Genomic DNA, 23714 nt, shown 5'->3' with positions numbered 1-23714 from the left:
AAGTGGCCTGGGGCAACGATCTGGCTTCAACAAGAGTGTCCAGGGTTACCACTGCATACCCTGCACCTCTCTCTCCTTGGGGGTTGAAGAAGCTGCTCCCATCCACGTATAGTTCCCAGTCTACTGATGCCCAAGTCCGGTCCCGGAGGTCAGGTCTGCCAGAGTCGACTGAGTCCAAGACTTCCACACAATCAGGCTCGACAGGGCTCTCTGATACCGGGAGCAAGGTGGCGGGTGTAGGGTGTTACAAACTTCAATGGTTATACGAGGATTTTCACAGAGCCAAGTTTGGTACTTGGTGAGTCTGGCATTCGGTAGCCGACGATGTCCTTTAGCGTTCATGAAAGTCACCACAGCATGGGGGCCCTTTATGTTCAGGTTTTGCCCAAGAGTCAGCTTATTTGCTTCTTGTTCTAGCAGGGCAGTTGCTGCCAAGGCCCTCAAACAGGGGGCCATCCTTTAGTAGACCCGTCTAGTTGTTTAGAGAGGTAGGCCGCCGGCCTTGGCCGGAGCCCAACCGTTTGGGTTCAAAGTCCAGCTGCCATCTTTTCTCTCTCTGATGCATAGAATGGAAAAGGCTTTGTCAGATCGAGTAGCCCCAGGGCTAGGGCTGCCAGAAGTTTTTCCTTTAACTCATGAAAGACTTGCTGTTGTTGGGATCTGCATTCCAAAGGTTCCCGGTCCCCGCCCCCTTTGGGACCTCATACAAAGGCTTGGCTAATACTGCAAAGTTTGGCATCCACAGTCTACAAAACCCCACAGCTCCTAAGAATTGTCTCACCTGCTTTCTGCTCTTGGGCTCCACTAGATTGCAAATGACCTGCTTTCTTTCTGATCCCGGGCTGCGTTCCGAGCCCTGTCAGATAGTAAATCCCAAGTCACGTACCTGCTGTCGGCAGATCTGAGCTTTCTTCTTGGACATCTTATACCCACAGTCCTCCAGGTGCCGGTGTAGGGCATCCGTTCCCTTGGCACACCCGACTGCCGTGGGGTGTCCCAGCAGAAGGTCATCAACCTACTGGAGCAACACACAGCCTAGGTCTCTGGTGGGAAACTTCTGGAGGTCTCGAGCCAACGCCTCCCCGAAGGTGGTGGGGGAGTTCTTGAACCCTTGGGGAAGCCCGGTCCAAGTGTACTGAGTAGTGACACCTGACTCCGGATCTTCCCACTGAAAGGCAAACAGCCTCTGCCTCTCAGGGGCTAATCTGATAGGAAAGAAAGCATCTTTCAGGTCCAAGCAGGTGAAGCAGCTGTCCTCAGCTGGCAGCAACCCCAACAATGTGGACGGGTTAGGTACTGTTGGATGTCAAGTCAGTGTAGCTTGATGAAGCAAGCGCAAATCCTGTACCGGTCGGTAGTCCTTGGCCCGTGGCTTGGGAACAGGCAGGAGGGGAGTGTTCCATGGAGACTGACAAGGAACAAGAATTGCAACAGTTCTTAGGTGCTTGAGACGGACCTGGATACCTTGAAGAGCTTCTCTGGAGACCGGGTCCTGTTTTTGCCTAACCCGCTGGGCCCCAGTCTTAACTGGCCAATCCCGGAGGGTTGTCTTCTGCCCGTACTCTTGGCCACCGCTTAGCCAGAGCTGGCCTTCTCTCTTGGCCCGGCTCAGTTCAGAAAAGTCTCCATTCCTCCTCTCGGGGGACCATAAGGGTCACAATGACTCCCGTTCCGGGTAACTTTAGCAGCAAAGAGCCGTGCTCTGTCAGAGAGATAGTGGCTCTCAGCTTGCTGAGCAAGTCCCTTCCCCAAAAGGTCAAGGGACAGTCAGGCATGTACCATAACTGATGAATGACTTTATGTCCTCCTACAGTACAAGTCCGAGGCAAGCCTACAGCTTGCTTTGCTGAAACCCCCGTGGCTCCGATGACGTCAATAGTCTTTTTGGATAAGGGGGCGACCGGGGCGGTTACTAGCGAATGTTCAGCACCGCTATCTCCAAGAAAGTCAATGTCTCCACCCCCGACTGTCATTCTGACCAGTGGCTCTTTGGGGACACTTGAGCCCGGTCTCCCTCAGTCCAAGAACCCTCCTGCCAGGTTGAGCAGGGCCCCTTCCTCCTTGTCCGGGGCCTCCTGCTCTGAGTCATCTTGTTTTCTTTTGAGTTGAGGGCATTTGTTCTTCCACCGTCCTATTTCTTTACCATCAGCACACTGGTTACGCTGCAAACTCTGACAGCCAAGCTGAGTTCCTTTCCCAGGGCCCCCCTTCCCTTGCCTCTTTGTGGGGGCCCCTGTGATTGCTGCAGCTAGCAAACAGGTCGGTGTTTCGCCGGGCCTGACCTCCATTCTCTTCGCCGTTTTCCTGACGGCTTACTGCATCCCTGTTTACAAACACCTGGCTGGCTATTTCTAGTAATTGTGATGTGTTCATCCCCCCAAGTCCAGCGTGTTTCTGCAGTTTTCTTCTCATGTCTTCTGCGCTTTGACGGACTAAAGCCATGTGAATCATGCGCTGATTTTCAGGGCTATCGGGATGAAAGGGAGTATACATAGCATAGGCCTCACACAGTCTCTGGTAGAATTGTGCCGGACTTTCTTCTTTTCCCTGAATGACCTCAGAGACCTTGTTAACGTTTGTGGCCTTCTGAGCTCCCCTCATTAATCCTTCCAAGAGAGCTTCCCCGTCTCGGTTTAGCCTTTGCATATTCTCTCTTTCATGTGGGTCCAACTGGGGGTCGGTTCCTGGCAACTGGGTCCTTCCATACTCTTTGGGGTTTTGATAATCAGCAGGTGCATGCTCCTCTAGCCACTTAGTTGCTGCTTGGAGGACTCTCCGCCTTTCTTCGCTGTTAAAGAGGAACATGAGCAACTGGTGCCAATCAGCCCAGGTGTGGTTGTGGGTCTGGATAACAGTTTGGAGCAAATCAATTAGGGCTGGCGGCTTTTCGCTATAGGGCGGTGTATTGTTTTTCCAGTTGAGAAGGTCGACGGAGGTGAAGGGCTGGTATCCAAAAACACGCCTCCCCGCCACGTGACCATCCTCATCTATCCCAGTATACCGCTGCTCTCTCAGGGGCATTTGTACCCCCGTTTTGGGTCGTACACGAGCTGCCGAGGAAGGGGTGGAAGGGCGCAATGTGACTTACCGCAATTAATCATCTCAATTATTAATTGACACTAATAATTATCAATATTAATGATTGATAATATAATTTTTAAATCAATACCGATAACAAGGATAATGAATATTCAATAGTTATACTAACGATAACAATAAATGATTAATATTAATGATTAATGACGCCTGATATTAATAGCTGATATTGATCTTATTCGTTAGAAAACAGTCATATTAGCTCCTAATAATTAATATTAATATTAATAATCTGAAAATTATTAGCCATTATTTTTTAATATTAATATCAATATCGGTTATTCATATTTATGTTAAGAATCAATGAGGAATAATTCCTACTACTATTACGCCTAATACCTCAGTGGGTGTACACCCACCGCTGATATTGCTCCTAATGTCCAGGGAGGGAGAAAGCATGATGTTACGTTCAATATCGCACTAGGTGTACACCCAGACGGTGATATTGACCCGAATATAATCTCCAGGGGGTGGAGTATGACGTTACTCCCAATATAGTACTGGCTGTGCATCCACCTGGTGATTTTGCTCCTAATATTCACGGAAGAAGGGAATGCCGTTACTCCCAGAATCGCAGGAAGTGTACACGCCCGTGTGAGATGGTCCGTAACAATACTCCAAGGCGGAGGAGGTGATATGACTACACATATGGCAGAAAGTGGACACCCCGCAGGGACATTGTTCCCATGATCCTGGAGGGAAGAGGATGATATTACTTTAAATGTCACAGAAGGTGGACACGCCCCCACTGATATTGTTTCCAATGGCAACGTGGGGGAGGAGGATATGACACGCGATATCTCAGGGAGTAGAAACACCCGTGTGATACCGTTCTTAACATTGAAGGAGGAAGAGGATGATATTACTCCCAATAGAGACGGATGCACACCCTCTGTACATCGTGGGAGTGCACACGTCTGTGAAACAGTTCATAATCTCTCGAGGGGGAGATGATATTACTGCCAATATGGTAAACAGGCTGTGAGGCCACCGCGGATCCTAAGAGCCCAGGGGGACAAGAGGGGCTGGCTCTCAGTCCCCGCCTCGCGGGGGGTGCCTCACCCCCCTGCGAGGGGGGTCCTAAGAGCCCAGGGGGGCAAGAGGGGCTGGCTCTCAGTCCCCGCCTCGCGGGGGGTGCCTCACCCCCCTGCGAGGGGGGTCCTAAGAGCCCAGGGGGGCAAGAGGGGCTGGCTCTCAGTCCCCGCCTCGCGGGGGGTGCCTCACCCCCCTGCGAGGGGGGTCCTAAGAGCCCAGGGGGGCAAGAGGGGCTGGCTCTCAGTCCCCGCCTCGCGGGGGGTGCCTCACCCCCCTGCGAGGGGGGTCCTAAGAGCCCAGGGGGGCAAGAGGGGCTGGCTCTCAGTCCCCGCCTCGCGGGGGGTGCCTCACCCCCCTGCGAGGGGGGTCCTAAGAGCCCAGGGGGGCAAGAGGGGCTGGCTCTCAGTCCCCGCCTCGCGGGGGGTGCCTCACCCCCCTGCGAGGGGGGTCCTAAGAGCCCAGGGGGGCAAGAGGGGCTGGCTCTCAGTCCCCGCCTCGCGGGGGGTGCCTCACCCCCCTGCGAGGGGGGTCCTAAGAGCCCAGGGGGGCAAGAGGGGCTGGCTCTCAGTCCCCGCCTCGCGGGGGGTGCCTCACCCCCCTGCGAGGGGGGTCCTAAGAGCCCAGGGGGGCAAGAGGGGCTGGCTCTCAGTCCCCGCCTCGCGGGGGGTGCCTCACCCCCCTGCGAGGGGGGTCCTAAGAGCCCAGGGGGGCAAGAGGGGCTGGCTCTCATTCCCCCCCTCGCGGCGTGTGCCTGCTTCTCCCCCCTGCGATCTGGATCGTCATATGCCGCTGGGGAGTGAGGGGTGGTATTACTCCCCGCCTGCGTGGGTCCCCCGCCCCCCTCCCCTGTGGGTCGTCGTATCCAGGGTGGGAATAGCGGGTGACATTAGTCTTCTCTTTGAGGGGGTTCGTCTGTGCCCTTGCGATGTGGCTCGTAATAGCCCGTGGGGGAGTCTGTGGTGATATTACTCCCCGCATCGCTGGGGGCGCCCTCACCTCCCTGGGATGTGGCTCGCAATATCCAGGCGGGAAGACGGCATGATATTTCTCCCTTTCTCCTCGGGTGTTTTCTCTGCTGCCGCACTTTGTTAACACCCTGGGACATTATTTTCCATATTGTAGGAAGATGCCACTGCTTAAGTCCCAGGGGGTATACACCCTGTGATATTATTCGTGATATTGTAGCGAAATGTGAATCCTGATGTCACAAGTCTCTACACACTCTGATATTATTCGCAATACCATAGCGAGACGTTAATAATAATGTCACAATGTGTGTACAGCTGGTGCTATTATTCTTAATCTCCTAAGTGGACGTTGATTTTATTGTCACACGGGGTATTTTCCCTTTTCTATGATTCGGAATATCCTGGAGGGACGTCACTCCTTATGTCACAGGGTTTGTACACCTTGTCAAATTACTCGTATTACCCTTATAAGACGTCACTCCTCATATCACCGAGGGTGTACACTGTGTGATATTATCGTCATATTCTAGGGAAATGTTACTTTCAATGTCACAGATGTTGCAAACCTTGTGAAATTATTCATTATAGTTTTGTTGGATGGGACTCCTATCCTCACACGGGGTGTACACACAGTGATATTACGTGTAATCTTCTCTAGAAATGTTACTCGTAAATCACAGGTCCTGTACACACTTTAATATTCTTCGTCATATTTTAGGACAACGTGACTACTATTGTCACAGGGCGTGTAGACCCTGTCATAAAATTGGTAATATCCCAGCGGGAGTTCACTCCTAATTTCACATTGCATGTACACCCTTTGATATTGTTCGTATTATCCTAAAGAGATGTTACTAGTCATGTCCCAGTGCATGTACATTCTCTGATATTGTTCGTTATATCCTTGGGGGATGTTACTTCTAATATCACACGGCGTGTACTCCCTGTGTTCTATTTCCTAATATCCTAGGGCAATTTTACTCTTAATGACACAAGGGGTGTACACATTGTGATATTATTCATGATATTCTAGAAGGATGTTACTCCTAATGTCACAGGGGTGTACGCCCTTTGATAGTAGTCATAATTTCCCGGGGGTCTATACCCCTCATGTCACAGAAGATAACACCTTGTGGCATTATTCGTAATATTCTGGTGAGATGATTCTCCTAATATCACAGGAGGTGTACACCGTGTGATAGTATTCTTACTATTCTAGGGGGATGTCACTCTTAATGTCACAGGTGTGTTCCTTCTGTGATAGTGTGGAAAATATGCTACCTGAATATTACTCCTAATGTCACAATGCGAGTACACCTTGTGATATTATTAGTAATATTCTGAGGGAATGTTACCCCTAAAGTTACAGGGGTGTACCTCGTGCAATATTGCTCCCAATATTGTAAGGGGATGTTACTCCTGATGTCACAGGGGGTGTATAGCCTCCGATATTATTTGTCATCTTATAGAGAGATACTACTTTAATGATGACAGTGGCTGTACACACATGGGGTACACCCTCTGGGATATTCTTTGCAATATCTTAGGGAGATATAACTCCTAATGTCACAGTGGGTGTACCCCATGTGTGTACACCCTGTGATATTATTTGTAACATCCATGGTAAACATTACTTCTAGTATCCCACAGAGGGTACACCCTGTGATATTTTTCCTAATATCATAGGGAGATATTGCTTCTAATAACACAGTGGGTGTACACCATGTGTGTACACTCTGTGATGTGATAGCTTATGTGCTAGGGAGGTATTCCTTCTAATATCACAGTGAGTGTACACCCTGTGATATCATTCGTAATCTCCTAGAAAGATGTTGCTGCTAATGTCACAGAGGGTGTGCCCCCAGTGACATCATTTGAAATATCCTAGGGAGGTGTTACTCCTAAAGTCACAGGGGGTGTACACCCTGTTATATTATTGTAATGTTCTAGGGGGGGTGTTACTTTTAAAGTCACAGGGGTGTACACCCTTTGATGTTATTCATAATATCCCTAGGAGGGGGTGTTACTTTTAATGTCACAGGGGTTTAAACCCTGTGATGTTATTCGTAATATCCTAGGAAGGGGTTACTCCTATTATCACATGGGTTATCCTAGGAAGAGGTGATAGCATTCGGAATATCTAAAAGGGATGTCACTTTTAATGTCACATGGGGTGTACACCCTTTGATAACAGTCGTAAGATCCTAGGGACGTATGACTTCAAATATCACATTGGGTGTACACACATGGTGTACACGTTGTGTGTGAACACCTCCTGTGATATTATCCATAATATCCTAGGAAAATGGGACTCCTAATATCATGGTCAGTGTACACCCTGTGATATTATTTGTAATATCCTAAAGAGATGTTACCGCTAGGGTCACAATGCATGTACGCCCCCTGATATTATTCGTTATATCCTCGGGGGATGTTACTCCCAATGTCACACGGGGTGTACTCCCTGTGATATTATTCATAATATCTTAGGGGGATGTTACTTTTCATGTCATCGGGGGTGTATATCATGCGTATTCAACGCCTGTGATACTATTCCTAATATCCTAGGGGCATGTTCCTCCTAATATCACATGGGGTGAACACCATATGTGTACACCTGCTGTGATAGTATTCGTAATATCCTAGGGGAATATTACTCCTGATGGCACAGGAGATGTACACCATGGGTGTCAACCGCCTGTGTTATTATTCGTAATATCCTAGGGGGATGTTTCCTTGAATGGCACAAAGTGTGTGCAAAAGGTCACAGAAGGTGTACACCTTGTGATGTTATCTGTAATACCGTAGAAGGATGTTACTCCTAATATGTCACATGGGTGCACACACTTTCATATTATTTGTAATCTCGTAGAGAGATATGATATCAAACATCACAGTGGATGTTCACACATAGTGTATACCCTGTGATATTATTTGTAATATCCTAGGGAGATGCAACTCCCGATATCACAGTGCGTGTAGCCTGTGTGTGTACACCCGTGATATGAGTCATAATATTCAGGGTAAATATGACTCCTCGTATCACACAGTGTGCACACCCTGTGCTATTTTTCATCATATTTCAGGGAGATACTGCTTCTAATATCACCACGGGTGTACCCCATGTGTGTGTACTCTGTGACAGTATTTTTTCTATCCTAGGGAGGTATTACTCGTAATGTGACAGTGGGTGTGCACCCTGTGATATCATTCTTATTTGACCTTGCTGTCTTTTTTAACCCACCCTACAAAAGGAATGGAACAGATAAGAAGATATTGAGATTAGACTGTGCTGCCGTGCGGCCGCCGCAGGACACCTTTCATATCCCTGTTTCTCAGGCTGTAGATGAAGGGGTTCAGCATGGGGGTGACCACCGTGTACATCACTGAGGCCACTGCACCCTTTCTCGGGGAGGATGACACATCTGAACCCAGCTACCCTCCAACGCCTGTTCCGTAAAATCAGCAAACAACTGACAGGTGAGACCCACAGGTGGAGAAGGTTGATACTTCCCACCTGATGACGAAACCCTCAGAATGGAGGAAACAATTTTACCGTAAGAGAAAAGGGCCCCCGAGATGGGAAGAAAACCAAATACGGCAGCAGGGAAATACATGTGGATGTTACTGGTGAAGGTGTCACAAAATGTAAGATGGGGGAGTTGAGAAGGTTCCCAGAAGAAATTAGGAATTTCCACATCCTTGAAGCAGGTCATGCGTAAGGCAATCAAGTTGTGCAGCTGGGAGTCTAAAAGACTGAGGAAAAAGAAAACAAAGACCACAAATCTAGGAAGCCACAGAAACACGGGTTCAAGATGGCTGAACAATATAGAGGGTGACAGAGGGCTACAAACCGCTCATAGGCCATCACACTCAGGAGCATGTCTCTCTTCCATGCCTCCAGAAATGGCCAGGAGACACATCTGAGTCAGGCAGCCTGCATAGGAGGTGACTCTGCTGTGAGATTGGATGTCCACAATCATCTTGGGGACCGTGGTGGAGGTGAAACCGATGTCAGGCAAGGACAGGTTGGAGAGGAAGAAGTACATGGGGGTGTGGAGGTGGGAGTCAGGGCTGACGGCCAGGATGATGAGCCGGTTCCCCAGCACCATGACCAGGCACATGGATAGGAACAACCCAGCGACGACCGGCTGCGGTTCTGGATCCTCTGAGAGTTCGAGGAGGAGGAATATAGAGACATCTGTTAGATTCTGTGGGTCTGTATCGTTTGGACATCTTTTGCCTAGAAAAGAGGGTTGAAAAATCGGAAACAAGTAAACCAACAGCCGGCATTGCGTCTGCATTTTGGATACAAGGAATTCAGAAGTAATGTTTGCAGATTTCAGAGCAATCCACACTCAGCAACATTTGGTAGTTCTGACAAACTCAATTGCCATATAATGCTTTCAACATCGATTGCTGTGTTATTTACGTCTTGCTGTACACACCTGCCTTAGAGACACTAGCTTCAAGAACATTCCAGGAATCAGATCATCATATATAACAAATTCGTTATTGCTAGAAAATACAGCCTATGTTTTCCGAAGAAAGAGATGTAATAAAACCATTGTCTTCACTTTAAGGAAAAGGATATCCTAATTAAAGGAAATTAGGAACTCAAATATTTTGTTTATTCTTCTAGATTGGTATAAATTCCCTTGATGTAGACCATTCGTAAACACTGTATAACAGCTGAGACCATGCCATCTGGAAATGAAATGATAGTTGAGAGTTCATAAGCAGGAAATAGTTCCACAGGCCAGTTAGGTCCTAGTGATTTCATCATTGTGTTTTCTGACTTTTCTCCTTCAAGAGAGTAATTGCTTCCTCAAATCGGTGGGTCTTGTTTTAAAATTCATGGAAGCTCTAACTCCTGTCCTTAGCTTAGGTGGACTTAGAGTATTCATCAGAAAGTTTGGCTGGATGCGGTGGCTCACGCCTGTAATCCCAGCACTTTGGGAGGCCGAGGAGGGCGGATCACGGGGTCAGGAGATCAAGACCATCCTGGCCAACATGGTGAAACCCCGCCTCTGCTAAAAGTACAAAAACTTCTCCCGGTATGGCAGCACGGGCCTGTAGTCCCAGCTACTCGGGAGGCTGAGGCAGGAGAATGGCTTGAACCAGGGAGGCAGAGACTACAGTGAGCCGAGATCACACCCCTGCCCACCAGCCTGGGCAACGAGAGCAAAACTCCGTCTCAAAAAACAAAAAACAAAAAGAAGTAAGTCAAAGTCACGCTGATGACAGCCAATTTTGGTGAAGCAAGGAAGTGTCAGTTCAATCATCAACATAGATGTTTGCTTTTGCTGCCTCCTATGTGCCAAGCAAGATATCGGCTCTGGGGAATCAGAAACCAAAGAGACTCACTTGTTCCTCTCACAGTACTCAGTACTTACTGAGAGAAGGACGAAACAAAATGTCCTGTCTGGAATGCAGGGAGACCAGAACTTCAGGTCAGGGGATATTTACGTTGAATTGTGTGGAGTTGAAGCTGAAAATCTTAAGGAATGTATCTAAAATCCACTTTGCCTTTACTTTATGCATCCGTCAGCTAGAGATCACGCAGCGGGCACCCACGATCGGCTTAATCATCGCTCACTTCCATTGGATCAACTGGAAATCAAGTCAGATGAGAGTGCTGAGTCTCAGAGGACGGACATCTCACCCCTTGCCACACAGAGAAGTAGAAAGGGCGGTATTCAAAATTCATGGCCAGACTCTAAGTCCCGGGTACTATACTTCCTGGTCTTCTAACTCCCAAAAATTGTGGGTTTTTTGGGTTTTGGTTTTGTTTTTGTTGTTTTGAGACAGAGTCTCATTCTGTTGCCCAGGCTGGAGTGCGGTGGAGGGATCTCGGCTCACTGCAACCTCTGCATCCCGGGTTCAAGCTATTCTCCTGTCTCAACCTGCCGAGTAGCTGAGATGACAGGCGCCCGCCACTACACCCGGCTAATTTTTTTCTATTTTGAATAGAGACGGGGTTTCACCATGTTGGCCAGGCTGGTCTTGAACTCCTGACCTTGTGATTCACCTGCCTCAGCCTCCCAAAGGGCTGGGATTACAGGCGTGAGCCACCGCACCCAGCTTCCAAAAGTTTTCAGCAGAGCTCAGAGTTCTTAACCACAGGCACATCGGAGGAGCATTTTTGAAACGCTTTCCAGCTTCCTCAATAGGAATGGAAGCCAAACTCCGAATTGATGACTCCTTTGAGGAAGTCGAGAGCTGTAAGGAAAGCCAGGAACAGGGGAAAGGGAGAGATGCGTCCCGAATGATCCTGTGCCCATTCTTTCTGGAATCCTTGATGTGATCTCAGCTGCCCTTTCTATACTTGACACAGTGATTGTGGCACCCTCTGGTCTAGCTGTGGTCTTACAAGGAGCCCCCAAAGGGAAGGGCACAGTGAGCAGGGGCACCCACCTGAGTGACAAGGATTTGAGAGGGCAGGTTGGTTGCAGGGAGAGGACTGGCCAAATGCCATGTGTCTGGACTTAGACTGCCCGGTTCAAATTGGACTTCACCCTTTTTGACTTCATGATCTAGTACGAGTTCTATGAAAAGGCGTTGATCCTTTTCTAGTCTGTAAAATCATCATGAAATGTGCACTAATAAAGTGGAGACTACGCAGATGAGATGAAACAAACTGCATAGAGCATAGAGCTCAGAGCCTGGCCTTCAGGAAGCCCTCAGTAACGGTTCATGATGCCATGGTGTCTGTCGTCATCCTCTTTATCCTCATCATCACCTTCATAATCTTTTTGTTGTTCTTAGGGAATAGCTTAGAGGGACTGATTCCCTGCTATCATGGGTGAGATGTCTATGAAAAGGACAACCAGTGGGAGAGGAAAGCAAAATTTTGAATAAGATGTCTGAGACCCCCATCACAACCAAGAACAGAAACTCCACAGTCTGCTGAGCGGACAGTTTGCATATTGGTCTCCTCCCATCTGCCCACCGCACTCTTCTGTTTGTGCTGAGGAGGAGGAAGGAAACAAAGGCTCCGGACCGTCCCTCAGCACTCACATGAAGGTGTGGCCTGCCCCTCCACACCTGTGGGTATTTGTAGTCGTGTGGGATGAGAGACTGAGGAAAGAAATAAGACACAGGGACAAAGTAGAGAGAAACAACAGTGAGCCCAGGGGAGCGGCGCTCAGCATACCAAGGATCTGCAGAGGCACCGGCCTCTGAGTTCCCTCAGTTTTTATTATTAGTTTTATTATTTTAGCAAAAAAAAAATGTAGTAGGAGGGCAGGGTGATAAGAAGGAGAAGGTCATCAACGAACATGTGAGCAATAGAATCTATGTCATAAGGAAGTTCCAGGGAAGCTACTGTGACTGGAGATGCACGTAAGCCAGATTTATGTTTCTCTCCACCCAAACATCTCAGTGGAGTAAAGAATAACAAGGCAGCATTGCTGCATACATGTCTCGTCTCCCACCATAGGGCGGTTTTTCCCCCATCTCAGAATTGAACAAATGTACAATCGGGTTTTTACCAAGACATTCAGTTCCCAGGGGCAGGCAGGAGACAGTGGCCTTCCTCTCTCTCAACTGCAAGAGACTTTCCTCTTTGACTAATCCACCTCAGCGCAGACCCTTTACGGGTGTAGGGCTCGGGGACGGTCAGGTCTTTCTCATCCCACGAGGCCACATTTCAGACTATCACATGGGGAGAATCCTTGGACAACACGCCGCTTTCAAGGGCAGGGCTCCCTGCGGCCTTCCACAGTGTATTGTGCCCCTGGTTTATTGAGACTAGAGAATGGCGATGATTTCTACCAAGTATACTTCATGGAAACATCTTGTTAACAAGGCACGTCCTGCACAGCCCTAGATCCCTTAAACCTTGATTTCATACAACACATGTTTTTGTGAGCTTCAGGTTGGGTCAAAGTGGCTGGGGCAAAGCTACACATTAAAAACATCTCAGGAAAGCAATTGTTGAAAATACAGGTCTTTTTCAAAATGAAGTCTCTTATGTCTTTCCTTTCTACATAGACACAGGAACAGTCTGATCTCTCTTTCTTTTGCCTACACTCACTGAACTGCCCTTCCCCTCTGCTGGGCCATGACCGCGGAGAACAGGTCCAGTGTCCTCCCTGTGTGTAGCACGGTGGAGGCTCAGACTCCGTCCTCGAGGCTGGCAAGAAGACAGTGTGAGACATGAGCCTCCTGATACAGGTGACAGGTGTGGAACCCACAGGACTGGAACCTCACACTGCAGGGCTGGAGGCACAGACTATTTACTATTCTGTGGTCTGGGGAGCTCAAGGCACAGAGCTCCACATTAGCCAGAGTCACCCAAGTTCCCCAGCCTCTAAGGATTTCCTCATAATAATTCAAGAAGGATAGGAGAACAGTGAGTGTCCATAGACGCTTTGGGGCTCTTCCTCTCATCAGGAGAAAGCTGGTGTGTATTCTTCGCTTCTTTCTTTTCTTTTGAAAGATCCAACTGCTTTAATTTTCATCTTTAATTATGGGCAAATATACCACGTATAAATATTAAAAATTGTGAATATATATTAGTTCATATAGAATGGCCAGTATAAACATTTACAATTTCCACTTTTTCAGTTTACAGTTTAATGACATTAAGTACGTTCACATTGTTCAGCAGCCATCACCGCCACCGTCTCCGGAACAGTTTTATCTTTCAAAATGGAAATTGCACCCATTTAGCAAGCTCTCCACTCCTCTCTCTCGCCCACCCCTGGGGGCCACCTTTCTAGTTTGCAACTCTATGAGTTTAACTACTCTAGACACTTGATAGATAAGTGGAATCATACCGTGTTTAATTTTTTTGGGTTGGAGACAGAGTCTTTCTCTGTCGTTCAGGCTGGAGTGCGGTGGTGTGATCTCGGCTCACTGCAACCTGTACATCGTGGATTCGAGCGATTCTTGTGTCTCAGTCTCCCGAGTAGCTGGGATTACAGGCGTGCGCCACTACGCCCAGCTAATTTTTGTATTTTTAATAGAGATGAGCTTTCACTATATTGGCCAGGCTGGTCTCGAACTCCTGAGCTTAAGCGATCCACCTGCCTCAGCCTCCCAAATTGCTGGGGTAGAGGTGCGAGCCTCTGCTCCTGGGCGTGTTTATGTTTTTGGATTTATTTATTTCACTGATGATAATGTCCTCAGGGTTCATCCATGTTGCAGCCTGCGCCAGAAGTGCCTGTTTGTTTTTGGTTTTTTTTTTTTGGTTTGGTTTTATTTTGTTTTGTTTTGCGTTTCCATGGAGTCTCACTCTGTCTCACAGGCTGGAGTGCAGTGGCACAATCTGGGCTCACTGCAAACTCCGCCTCCCGGGTTCGAGCGATTCTTGTGCCTCAGCCTCCTGAGCAGCTGAGATTACAGGTGCATGCCACCATACCTGCTAATTTTGGTGTTTTTAGTAGAGATGGGGTTTGCCATGTTGGCCAAGCTGGTCTTGAACTCCTGACCTCAGGTGATCCACCCGCCTCAACTTCCCAAAGTGGTAGGATTACAGGCGTGAGCCACTGTGCCCAGCCCAAGGACGTGTATATTTTCTATAGACTTTTGATGATAATCCTTTGACAGCAAATATTTTGTGAATATATATATATACGTATATATATATATGTGTATATATATACACGTATATATATATATATAGAGAGAGAGAGAGAGAGAGAGCGTGTGAGAGAGAGAGAGAAAGAGAGAGAGTCTCCCTTTGTCACCCAGGCTGGAGTGCAGTGGCACAATCATAGCGTGCTGTGGCCTTGAATTTCTGGGCTCAAACAATCCTCTCACCTCAGCCTCCTGAGTATCTGGGACTACAGGCATGTACTACCATGTCCGGCTAACTTTTTATTATATTTTTTTGTAGAGATGAGGTCTGACTTTGTTGCCCGGGCTGGTCTTAAACTCCTGTCTGAAAGTCTTCCTACTGCCTTGGCCTCCCGAAGTGCTGGGATTACAGGTGTGAGCCATTGCATCTGGTGTGAAGCTGGGATTGCAGGTGTGAGACATGGCGTCTGGTGTGAATATCTCCTGGTAAGTACCTTGTACTTTCACTTTCATTAGGATGTCTTTCGACCTCGTGAAATTATCTGAAAAACAGGGATGAAGCACTGTTCTGCTGCATCTTCCCTGCAGGCACTTGGTCCCCATCCTCCTCTCTTGCCCCCCTTTTCTAGTGAATGGCCAGACAGGAACTATTGCAGGTTTTATGGGCCATATGGTCTCTGTTGTCAAAATAACAACTCTGCTTTTGTAGTGCAAAAGGAACCACAGACCATATGTAAACCATCTTTCCTGCATGGCCTCTATAACCTTTTAGAAATACACGTTGGGTCACATCACTGCCTGACTTAAAACGTATAGATGACCTCTTCCGTCTCCGAAGCTATTAGGTTGGCATAAAAGTAATTGCTGTTTCCACCATTAAAAGTAATGGCGGAAATTGGCTGGGCATGTTGGCTCACACCTGTAATTCCAGAAGTTTGGGAGACCGAGGCGGGTGGATCACTTCAGGTCAGCAGTTTGAGATCAGCCTGGGCAACATGGTGAAACCCCATCTCTTCTGAAAATACAAAAATTAAAATTAGCTGGGGGTGGTGGCGTGCGCCTGTAGTCCCAGCTACTTGGGAGGATGAGATAGGAAAATGGCTTGAACCTGGGAGGTGGAGGTTGCAGTGATCCAAGATCACACCACTGCACTCCAACCTGGGTGACCGAGGCAGACTCTGACAAAAAAAAAAAAAAAAGTAATGGCGTAAATCACAATTACTTTTGCACCAACCTAATAAAAGTCAAGTCCTGACCACAGCCTAGAAGGCTGGCTATGACTTGGCCCTTTTCACCCTCCCCAAGTTCAACTCCCGAGACCTTCCGTTTCTTCTCTGCTCCCCGCTCCGGCCTCCCATTCCTCACTCGTGTTGCATCAGATGCCTGCGCACCCTGGTGTTTCTGCATGTGCTCTTCTGTTAGCCTGGAAAATTCTTTCCTCCTTCTTTATCCAGCACTACTACATACGTCCCCCTGCCTTAGCCTAGCCAGGTCCCCTGTCATTTAGTCTCAGAGTATCTTGATTGTCTTCTTCACAGCCCAAGTTACAATCCTAACTCACTCGCTGAGTGGGTGCCATCCTTTCTCTCCACCTAGAATGCAAGCTCCCTGAGGGCAGGAGCTGGAACCGTCTTGTTCTTTGACAAATCCCCAGTGCCGTCTCTGGCACAGAGTGGGCATTATGAAAATATTTGCTGAGTGCATAAAGGGAGGGAATCGTGGATTTAAGCACTCGGCTTGGCGCCCTGGGGATGGGGCTCCATAAAATCAGTTCCCATTTTTTCTCTCTCCTCTTCTCCTGGGAGGTGGGTGTCTGAGTTCTCCTGCCAGGAGAGCTTCTCTCTCATAAGACTCCAGGTGCTTCTTGGCCTAGGCCTGCCTCCTGCTAAGTGAGCACTCTTTAGGGCAAGTCTGCATCAACTCTGCTGAGATGCAGCCACCAGAGATGGATAACATGGGCAATGCTTGGCAAGTCCCTGGGAACGAGGCTTCCTAGTCATCTGAATCAACTAGTTTGAAGTTGCAAACTCACCAGATGTTGGTCAGCTGGAATCTTAGTGATGAGCTGGTCCAACCCCTCTTGTTGTAGTCAAGTCACTTGTGCAAAGCCGCCACTTGGCTGGGACACCAAGCTCAGGCCAGGGCTCTCTCCGTGGTCCCAGGCTTTACACTAAGGGAATGTCAACTGTTCTCTAGAATCTCTTGGACTACTTTATACTTTTGGGTCTCCTTTTCCTATTCTGTATTCTGGAAAAACAAAGTTTTCCTTGTGATTGAACAGAATCTTCACACTGTGTTAATGCCGGCATTGTTCTAAATTTAGCCTTGGTTCATTCCCAGCTGGAGTGAATGACTTTAATTTGATCAGCTGTTGTCTGCCCTTGGGAGCCTCCGAAGGGGGTCCTATGGGCTTTAAGGCTCCTTTCCACTCTTAGATCCTGACTTGGGGCAAACACACACTCCAGCTCGTTCATGTCCAGATAAGACACCCAGAGGCCATGGAGAGGGTTCCCCCTGTCGGGGCCCTATTGCTGTTGAGAGGATCAAGGCAGCAGTCAGGGCCCGAGGGTTGTCCAGAAGAAAGCACAAAGCGTACCGAGCGCTGGTCTGACAGCACTTAGGGGTGTGACAGAAACCTTCTGTCATGGAACTGGAGATTGGAGACCGTGGGAACACATCTGAATCCACATCTCGGTGACAAGGCGGTGCTAATTTCCAGGGGTCCTCCCTGGTGGGGGAATCTCGTAGCTCTGACTCTGGAGCGTGTTGTTGTGTTTCTCTTTCCGTATGAGCTTGTCTGTGGCCCTGGAGTTCCTCCCTGATGAAACAATGATGCCTCCCAACACAGGACATCCCAGGCTGCAAGCCTGTCCCTTCTGCCCAGCTTCCTTACCCCTGTGCCCCAAAAGCCCACAGCAGGGCCTGCCAGAGGCTGATGACATATCTGTCACTGTCCCAAGGGGGCAGGGGCAGGGACGGAAACATTAGGCCACAAAAGGCATGCCTGCAGGCACATATGAGGTAAACACCCAAAGCCAGATGTCAATGAAACAGTAATTCGGTGGAATAGGAGAGGTCATATTCTCATGCAAGACTATCTAAATACGTAAGTCTCCTTGGGCACAATCTGCCAGGGGACAATGGTTCGTGCCGAGCTAGCTATTACACTGCCTTGCTAAGAACTTCCAACACACACTTACACACACAGATACACACGCACATATGCATGCACACACATGCATGCACACATGCACCCCCACACACATGCAAGCACACATACAGATACACGCACACGCACAAACACACATACAGATATACATACAGGCACACACATGCACACACACAGATACACACACATGCACACACAGATACACACATGCACACAAACACACGAAGGCACACACATGCACATAGACACATGCACACACATGCACACAAATACATGCACACACAGATACACATGCACAGGGATACACATGCATGCACACACATGCAAACACACGCACATGGAGACACACATGAACACACACATGCACACACACATGCACACACACACATGCACACACACATACACACATGCACACAGGTACCCATGCATGCACATACAGACACACACATGCAAACATGCACACGCAGATATGCATGTACACACATGTACTCACACATGCACACACATACAGATGCAAAAAACACGTGAACGCACATGCACACATACACACACACAGTTGCACACACATGCACAGACACATGCACACAGATACAAACATGCACACACAGAGGCACACACATGCACACATCCACATGCACACACGCTCACACATATGCACACACATGTACATGCACACGTGCACACGCATACACATGCACACACGCGCACACACATGCACACGTGCACACGTGCACACACACGCACACACACGCACACACCACTCCTTTTCCATTTCTCTAATTTCCAATTTTTTTCTATGAGCTTCCTCAGACTCGTGATCTTGATTCTAGAATGAATTCCGGGAGTAGTCTGTATTATTGAAATGACAGTAAATTCAAACATGCCTGAGAAGCTTTTTGAATGTTGGGGAAACCATCTCACAGATTATTCATATGACCCCAGGAGACACTTCACCAGGGACCCTTGTTCATCTCCCTCTCCCTTCTGCCAACCTCTGTGCTTTAATATCAGGTGACAAACCTCTCGATTTTGGTTTCTCATCTCTTTGTCCCCGTGTACACTGGACTGCACTACTGTGTCAAAGCTACTTGCAGCCTGACCTGGGAAATGCACTTTTGGATTCACTCGATTTGCCACCTATTTGGGTGGCTTGGGCTGGAAACTGCGCTGCTCACACTCTTGGCTCCCAGCTGCTCCTGCTTTTGGGGTGCCTAGAGACCCCAACTCATCCCGTGGGTCACATCCCCACAGTGGGGCCGGGGATGCGACTGAGAGTTGTCTGGGCACCTCTCTCCAGCAGCATTGAGGATGGAGCTCAGCACTGTGTGACGCTGGCTGGTGGCCACTGCCTGTTTAGGTCCAAATGGCCCAGCCTGATGTCCACATGTACCTCCGTGGCACACTGGCCTGCAGACACCCGAGCATGCGCTGCATGCTTCTCACCTCTAGAGTGGCCACCCAGACAGCGATACAGACACACCAAGAAAACCCACAGGCAAGCCCAGAGTCGCCCGTTCTACTAGGGCTTTGTGAGCCTCTGTGATTTGAGTCGCGAACTTCTTGTGGTGATTTCATTTAGCTAACATCCAACACAGTGCATTTAGAGACTTTCTCTTGGACATGATATGGAGGCGTGGCAATGGTTTGCTGAGATAAATGTCCCAAAACACCCCTCAATAAAACCAAATAACAGCTCATCGACTCCTCACATTTAAACAAAAAAACCTGACATCTTATAAATAGCAAATATTGGTTGACAATAAGGCACAGGAAAAAACTCATAAGTCCAGATCAGCAGTCATCATTCAGTTGTTCCTTAACTACTGACTGCACCTGTACTGTACCAGCACCGCATCCTAGATGCAGGGACACCACATGAAATAAGATGACAAAGCACCTGCCCCTGTGGAGCTGAGCCACTGGCAGCAGAGACAGTCACTAAACGAATATCTCCATCCTGTGGTTTCTGGGAATGACAATCACATAAAAGGATAGAAAGGGATGGAGGAAAGCTAATTTAGACAACTCGGGATCAGAGTGGGGAGGTGGTTGCGTCCCTCAAAATTCAGAGTAGCTGGAGTGCAAGCCTTATATTAGCTGAGCCTGAATCCTGGCCCTGCCGTTGTCCATGGTGTCCTCAGGCAAATGACTCAACTCCTCTGACCACTGGCTTCAAGTGCAGAACAGGGGACCAGAGTCCCATCTCTCAGGGTTGTTGCTATAGACTGAATTGTGTTCCCCCCAATTCACTCATTAGGAGCTAATTAAGGTTAAAGGAAGTCATAAGGGTGGAATCCTAATGTGATAGGATTGGTGGTTTTATAAAAAGAAGAGATGTCTCTGTCTCTGTCTCTTCCCCCTCTCTGTCATGTGAGGACAAGCAAGAAGGCTGCTGTCTGCAAGCCAGGAAGACAGCCCTTACCAGAAAGTCATCGGTGGATACTTTGATCATGAACTTGTGACCTCCAGAACACTGAGAAAATCAATGTCTGTTATTTAGGCCATCCAGTCACGGGAACTTTGTTATGGCAGCTGGGCTGGCTGAGGCAGTTGTTGAGAAGAACCGACAAGGTAGTTGGGGTAAAGCACACAGCACGGCCACAGCTCACTGAGCCCAATGTCGGTCTCATTCAACTTCAATTGTTGTTCTCTGTCTGGAGGATTTTCATGACGGCTTTTCTCCAAGAAGCTCCCTGGGGTCTTTGTAAATATGGGGATATTTCTGCCAAGAAAAATCCTTATGGTTCTTAACATTGGCAATGATCAGGAACAGCAAGACATGAAAATGAGAAGGTGGCTAGAAAAGAGAGGACTCGCAGAAGAAACCAACAACCACACAACACACACACAGGAGGAATCCTAATGCAGGAGGAGAATAGGACAGCAGGGGACCCCGAGACTGAACTCTGCATCTCACGTATTGAGATCATTCCCTGATATGGTTTGGCTGTGTCCCCACCCAAATCTCATCTTGAATTGTAGCTCCCCTAATCCGCATGTGTCATGGAGGGACGTGGTAGGAGGTAATTGAATCATTGTGTGGGTCTTTCCCATGCTGTTCTCATGATAGTGAATAAGTCTCACGAGATCTGATGGTTTTATAAAGGGGAGTTCCCCTGCACAAGCTCTCTTTCCTGCTACTAAGTAAGACCTGACTTTGCTCCTCATTCACCTTCCACCGAGACTGTGAGGCCTCCTTAACCATGTGGAGCTGTGAGTCCATTCAACCTCTTTCCTTTATAAATTACCCAGCCTCAGGTATGTCTTTATTAGCAGCATGAGAAGAGACAAATACATTCCCTAAGCCTCTATTTTCCTGAGACAGGCTTACCCCGAATAGCCCCATCTTTGCAGGCCTTGAATAGTAATACTGTTATGTGTTATATTAACATGTATTTTACTGAAGGTCTCTGGTTTTGGTCTCTCTGAACATAGGCAGGCATTGCTGAAACTTGCAGATGACATTCCAAAATGCATTCTATCTTAAGATAAGCAGAGCGGGTGGTGAGGAAAAATTGTACATACCTTCCCCTCAGTGATGAGGTCCCCGCTGTGTGGCAGGCCTTGGTATAAGCCTTTTGGCTCTGCTAATTCATGAGGGCTGAGTCTGATTGATCCTCGTGGGGAAGACTAACAAGGGAAACCTTGGTAACCATTAGGAATAACTCCCATGACCCAGAAAGTGGTTCTGTCTCATGGGGTATCATCTGTCTTGTTTACTAAGTGACCTTCTGGCTCATTTTTCTTCCAGCCAGTGTTGGAATTCAATAATCCCAGTTCCTTCCCAAATTTTAGAGCTGGGAAATGCATTCCTCGGGTTTCTACTTTTCAAAAGCGAACAATATCTGTGGAGCTCAACTCCTAAATAGTGTGACTTTGTCTGTTTATATGGTTCTCTTGCTGACTGCCTGGTTGCGACTGTGCCTGAACTCAGGCCTCTGTGTTTCTGAATCTGAGAAGCGGTGGTTGGCATGTCAAACTTGAAGTCATTGTCCTTTACTTATCTGAGTGTTATAATTGCACAGCACATTTATTAACAAGATTTTAGTAAATCCATCAGCATTCTAGGAAACTTTGAATCATTGACCTAACTCTAATGTAAGCAAAGGTGGCCAGAGAGTTGCTAACAAGAATTCCATCTTTCCTCAGAACCTTCGATTCAATTGGGTCGAAGTTTATACCTGTTTCATGAAAAATGTAAAACAAATTAATCACAGCTGTTCATAGTATGCCTATTCTAAGAGACCTCTGCTGTTCCTACCCAGGGACCGCCAGAATAATTAAACATCACAGAAATCAAACAAATGGGCCTCTGGCTAAATTATAGAAGATTAACCCAGGAAGAGCACTTATTAAATAGTAAGCAGTCCCCAAAAATATTAAAGTACAAAAAGGATTAGAGATTGTTTTAAGTGTTGGTTCCAACTTCAGGTGCTGGTCTTCCACTCCACTGCGGAAGGGAACAAATGGATTTTCCCAACCTAAAGACAGTGACATTCATCACGCCCCTTGGAAGCTTAATAACATCTCACTTTGTTTTATTTTAATTATTTATTTATTTATTTATTTTTGAGATGGAGTTTCACTCTTGTTGCCCAGGCTGGAGTGCAATGGTGCGATCTCGGCTCACTGCAACCTCTATCTCCTGGGTTCAAGCGATTCTCCTGCCTCAGCTTCCTGAGTAGCTGGGATTACAGGCACGTGCTACCATGACCAGCAAATTTTTGTATTTTTATTAGAGATGGGGCTTCACCACTTTGGCCAGTTTGGTCTCGAACTCCTGACCTCAGGCGATCTGCCTGCCTCAGCCTCCCAAAGTGCTGGGATAACAGGCGTGAGCCACCGCCCCTGGCCAATAATATCTCATGTTAAGCATGGAGTTGCTGTCCGCTGTGTGGCCACAGATAAAATAATCCTCCATTACAGAGGGAGGTGGTATTGGGCTACATTTTTTTGGAAACAACAGCAAAATGTGAGGTAAATCCGCTTTTAGATCCTGGTTACACTGCTGGATGGAGCTTAGCAAGCCTGTGACAGGGTAGCCTGGTGATGGATTGGGGGACTCCTAGCCATGTCAGACAGGACAGATGCCTTTGAGGAGAGATGGCACAGCTCTGGCTCTCAGGTCCCCACTGCAGTGGGACCAGGCTGTTTATGGATCGGGTGGGAACCCTGTTAGAAAAATAAGAGGAGGCTGGGTGTGGTGGCTTATGCCTGTAATCCCAGCACCTTTAGAGGATGAAGTGGGTGGATCGCTTGGGCCTGGGAGTTCAAGACCAGCCAGGGCAACTTGGCAAAGCCCTATCTTTAGAAAAATAATAATAATAGTTAATTACTAAGTTAATTTTTTTTTTTTAAAGAAAGAGAAGTGGAGCTAAGGAACACAGAGCCTGCCAGAAAGCCAATGTGGCCAGCTAGAAGGACTCAGAAGAACATTACCATAGTTCTCTCTGAGCTTTTGGACTAGGGGTGCTTTCATAGGTTTTCATATCAAACATACTTTACTTTTATACTCAGGTGGGAAAGACCTAATACATACAATAAAGGTAACACAAGACAAAACCCTCACCAAAGCCTAACATCTTAGATGCTCTACTGGATCTCTGCAATTTCTATTAGGGACCCCATGGGTTTGAATTCCATTCTAGATTTGATAAGAAAATCCAAATGCTCTATCCCATCAACCCCCCCACCAAAACCCATCCACCCCATTTACAAAAGCCAAGTGAAAACTAAGGAGGGGCCGGGTGCAGTGGTTCACACCTGTAATCCCAGCACTTTGGGAGGCTGAGGTGAGGGCAACTCCTGAGATCAGGAGTTCGAGACCAGCCTGACTAACATGGTAAAACCCCGTCTCTTCTAAAAACACAAAAATTAGCAAGGTGTGGTGGTGGACACCTATAATCCCAGCTACTCGGGAG

General features: G+C 47.8%; 1 protein-coding gene across 1 annotated transcript in view; it reads right to left on the bottom strand.

Annotated features, from left to right (window-relative positions):
• Window positions 1-6662: 6662 nt before the first annotated feature.
• LOC129053930 (olfactory receptor 7E24-like) overlaps window positions 6663-23714 on the bottom strand; it is a 53198-nt gene continuing 36146 nt past the window's right edge. Inside the window, exon 3 of the mRNA XM_063723202.1 lies at window positions 6663-9342. Coding sequence (XP_063579272.1) covers window positions 8957-9342 — 386 coding nt within the window. The 3' untranslated portion in view covers window positions 6663-8956. The remainder of the gene's footprint in view (window positions 9343-23714) is intronic.

This window comes from Pongo abelii, assembly GCF_028885655.2.
Source record: "Pongo abelii isolate AG06213 chromosome 18 unlocalized genomic scaffold, NHGRI_mPonAbe1-v2.0_pri chr18_hap1_hsa16_random_utig4-1076, whole genome shotgun sequence".
In the NCBI taxonomy this organism is placed as follows: domain Eukaryota; kingdom Metazoa; phylum Chordata; class Mammalia; order Primates; family Hominidae; genus Pongo; species Pongo abelii.
Note: the sequence above shows the minus strand (reverse complement) of the source record. Positions and strands in the feature narration are given on the sequence as shown.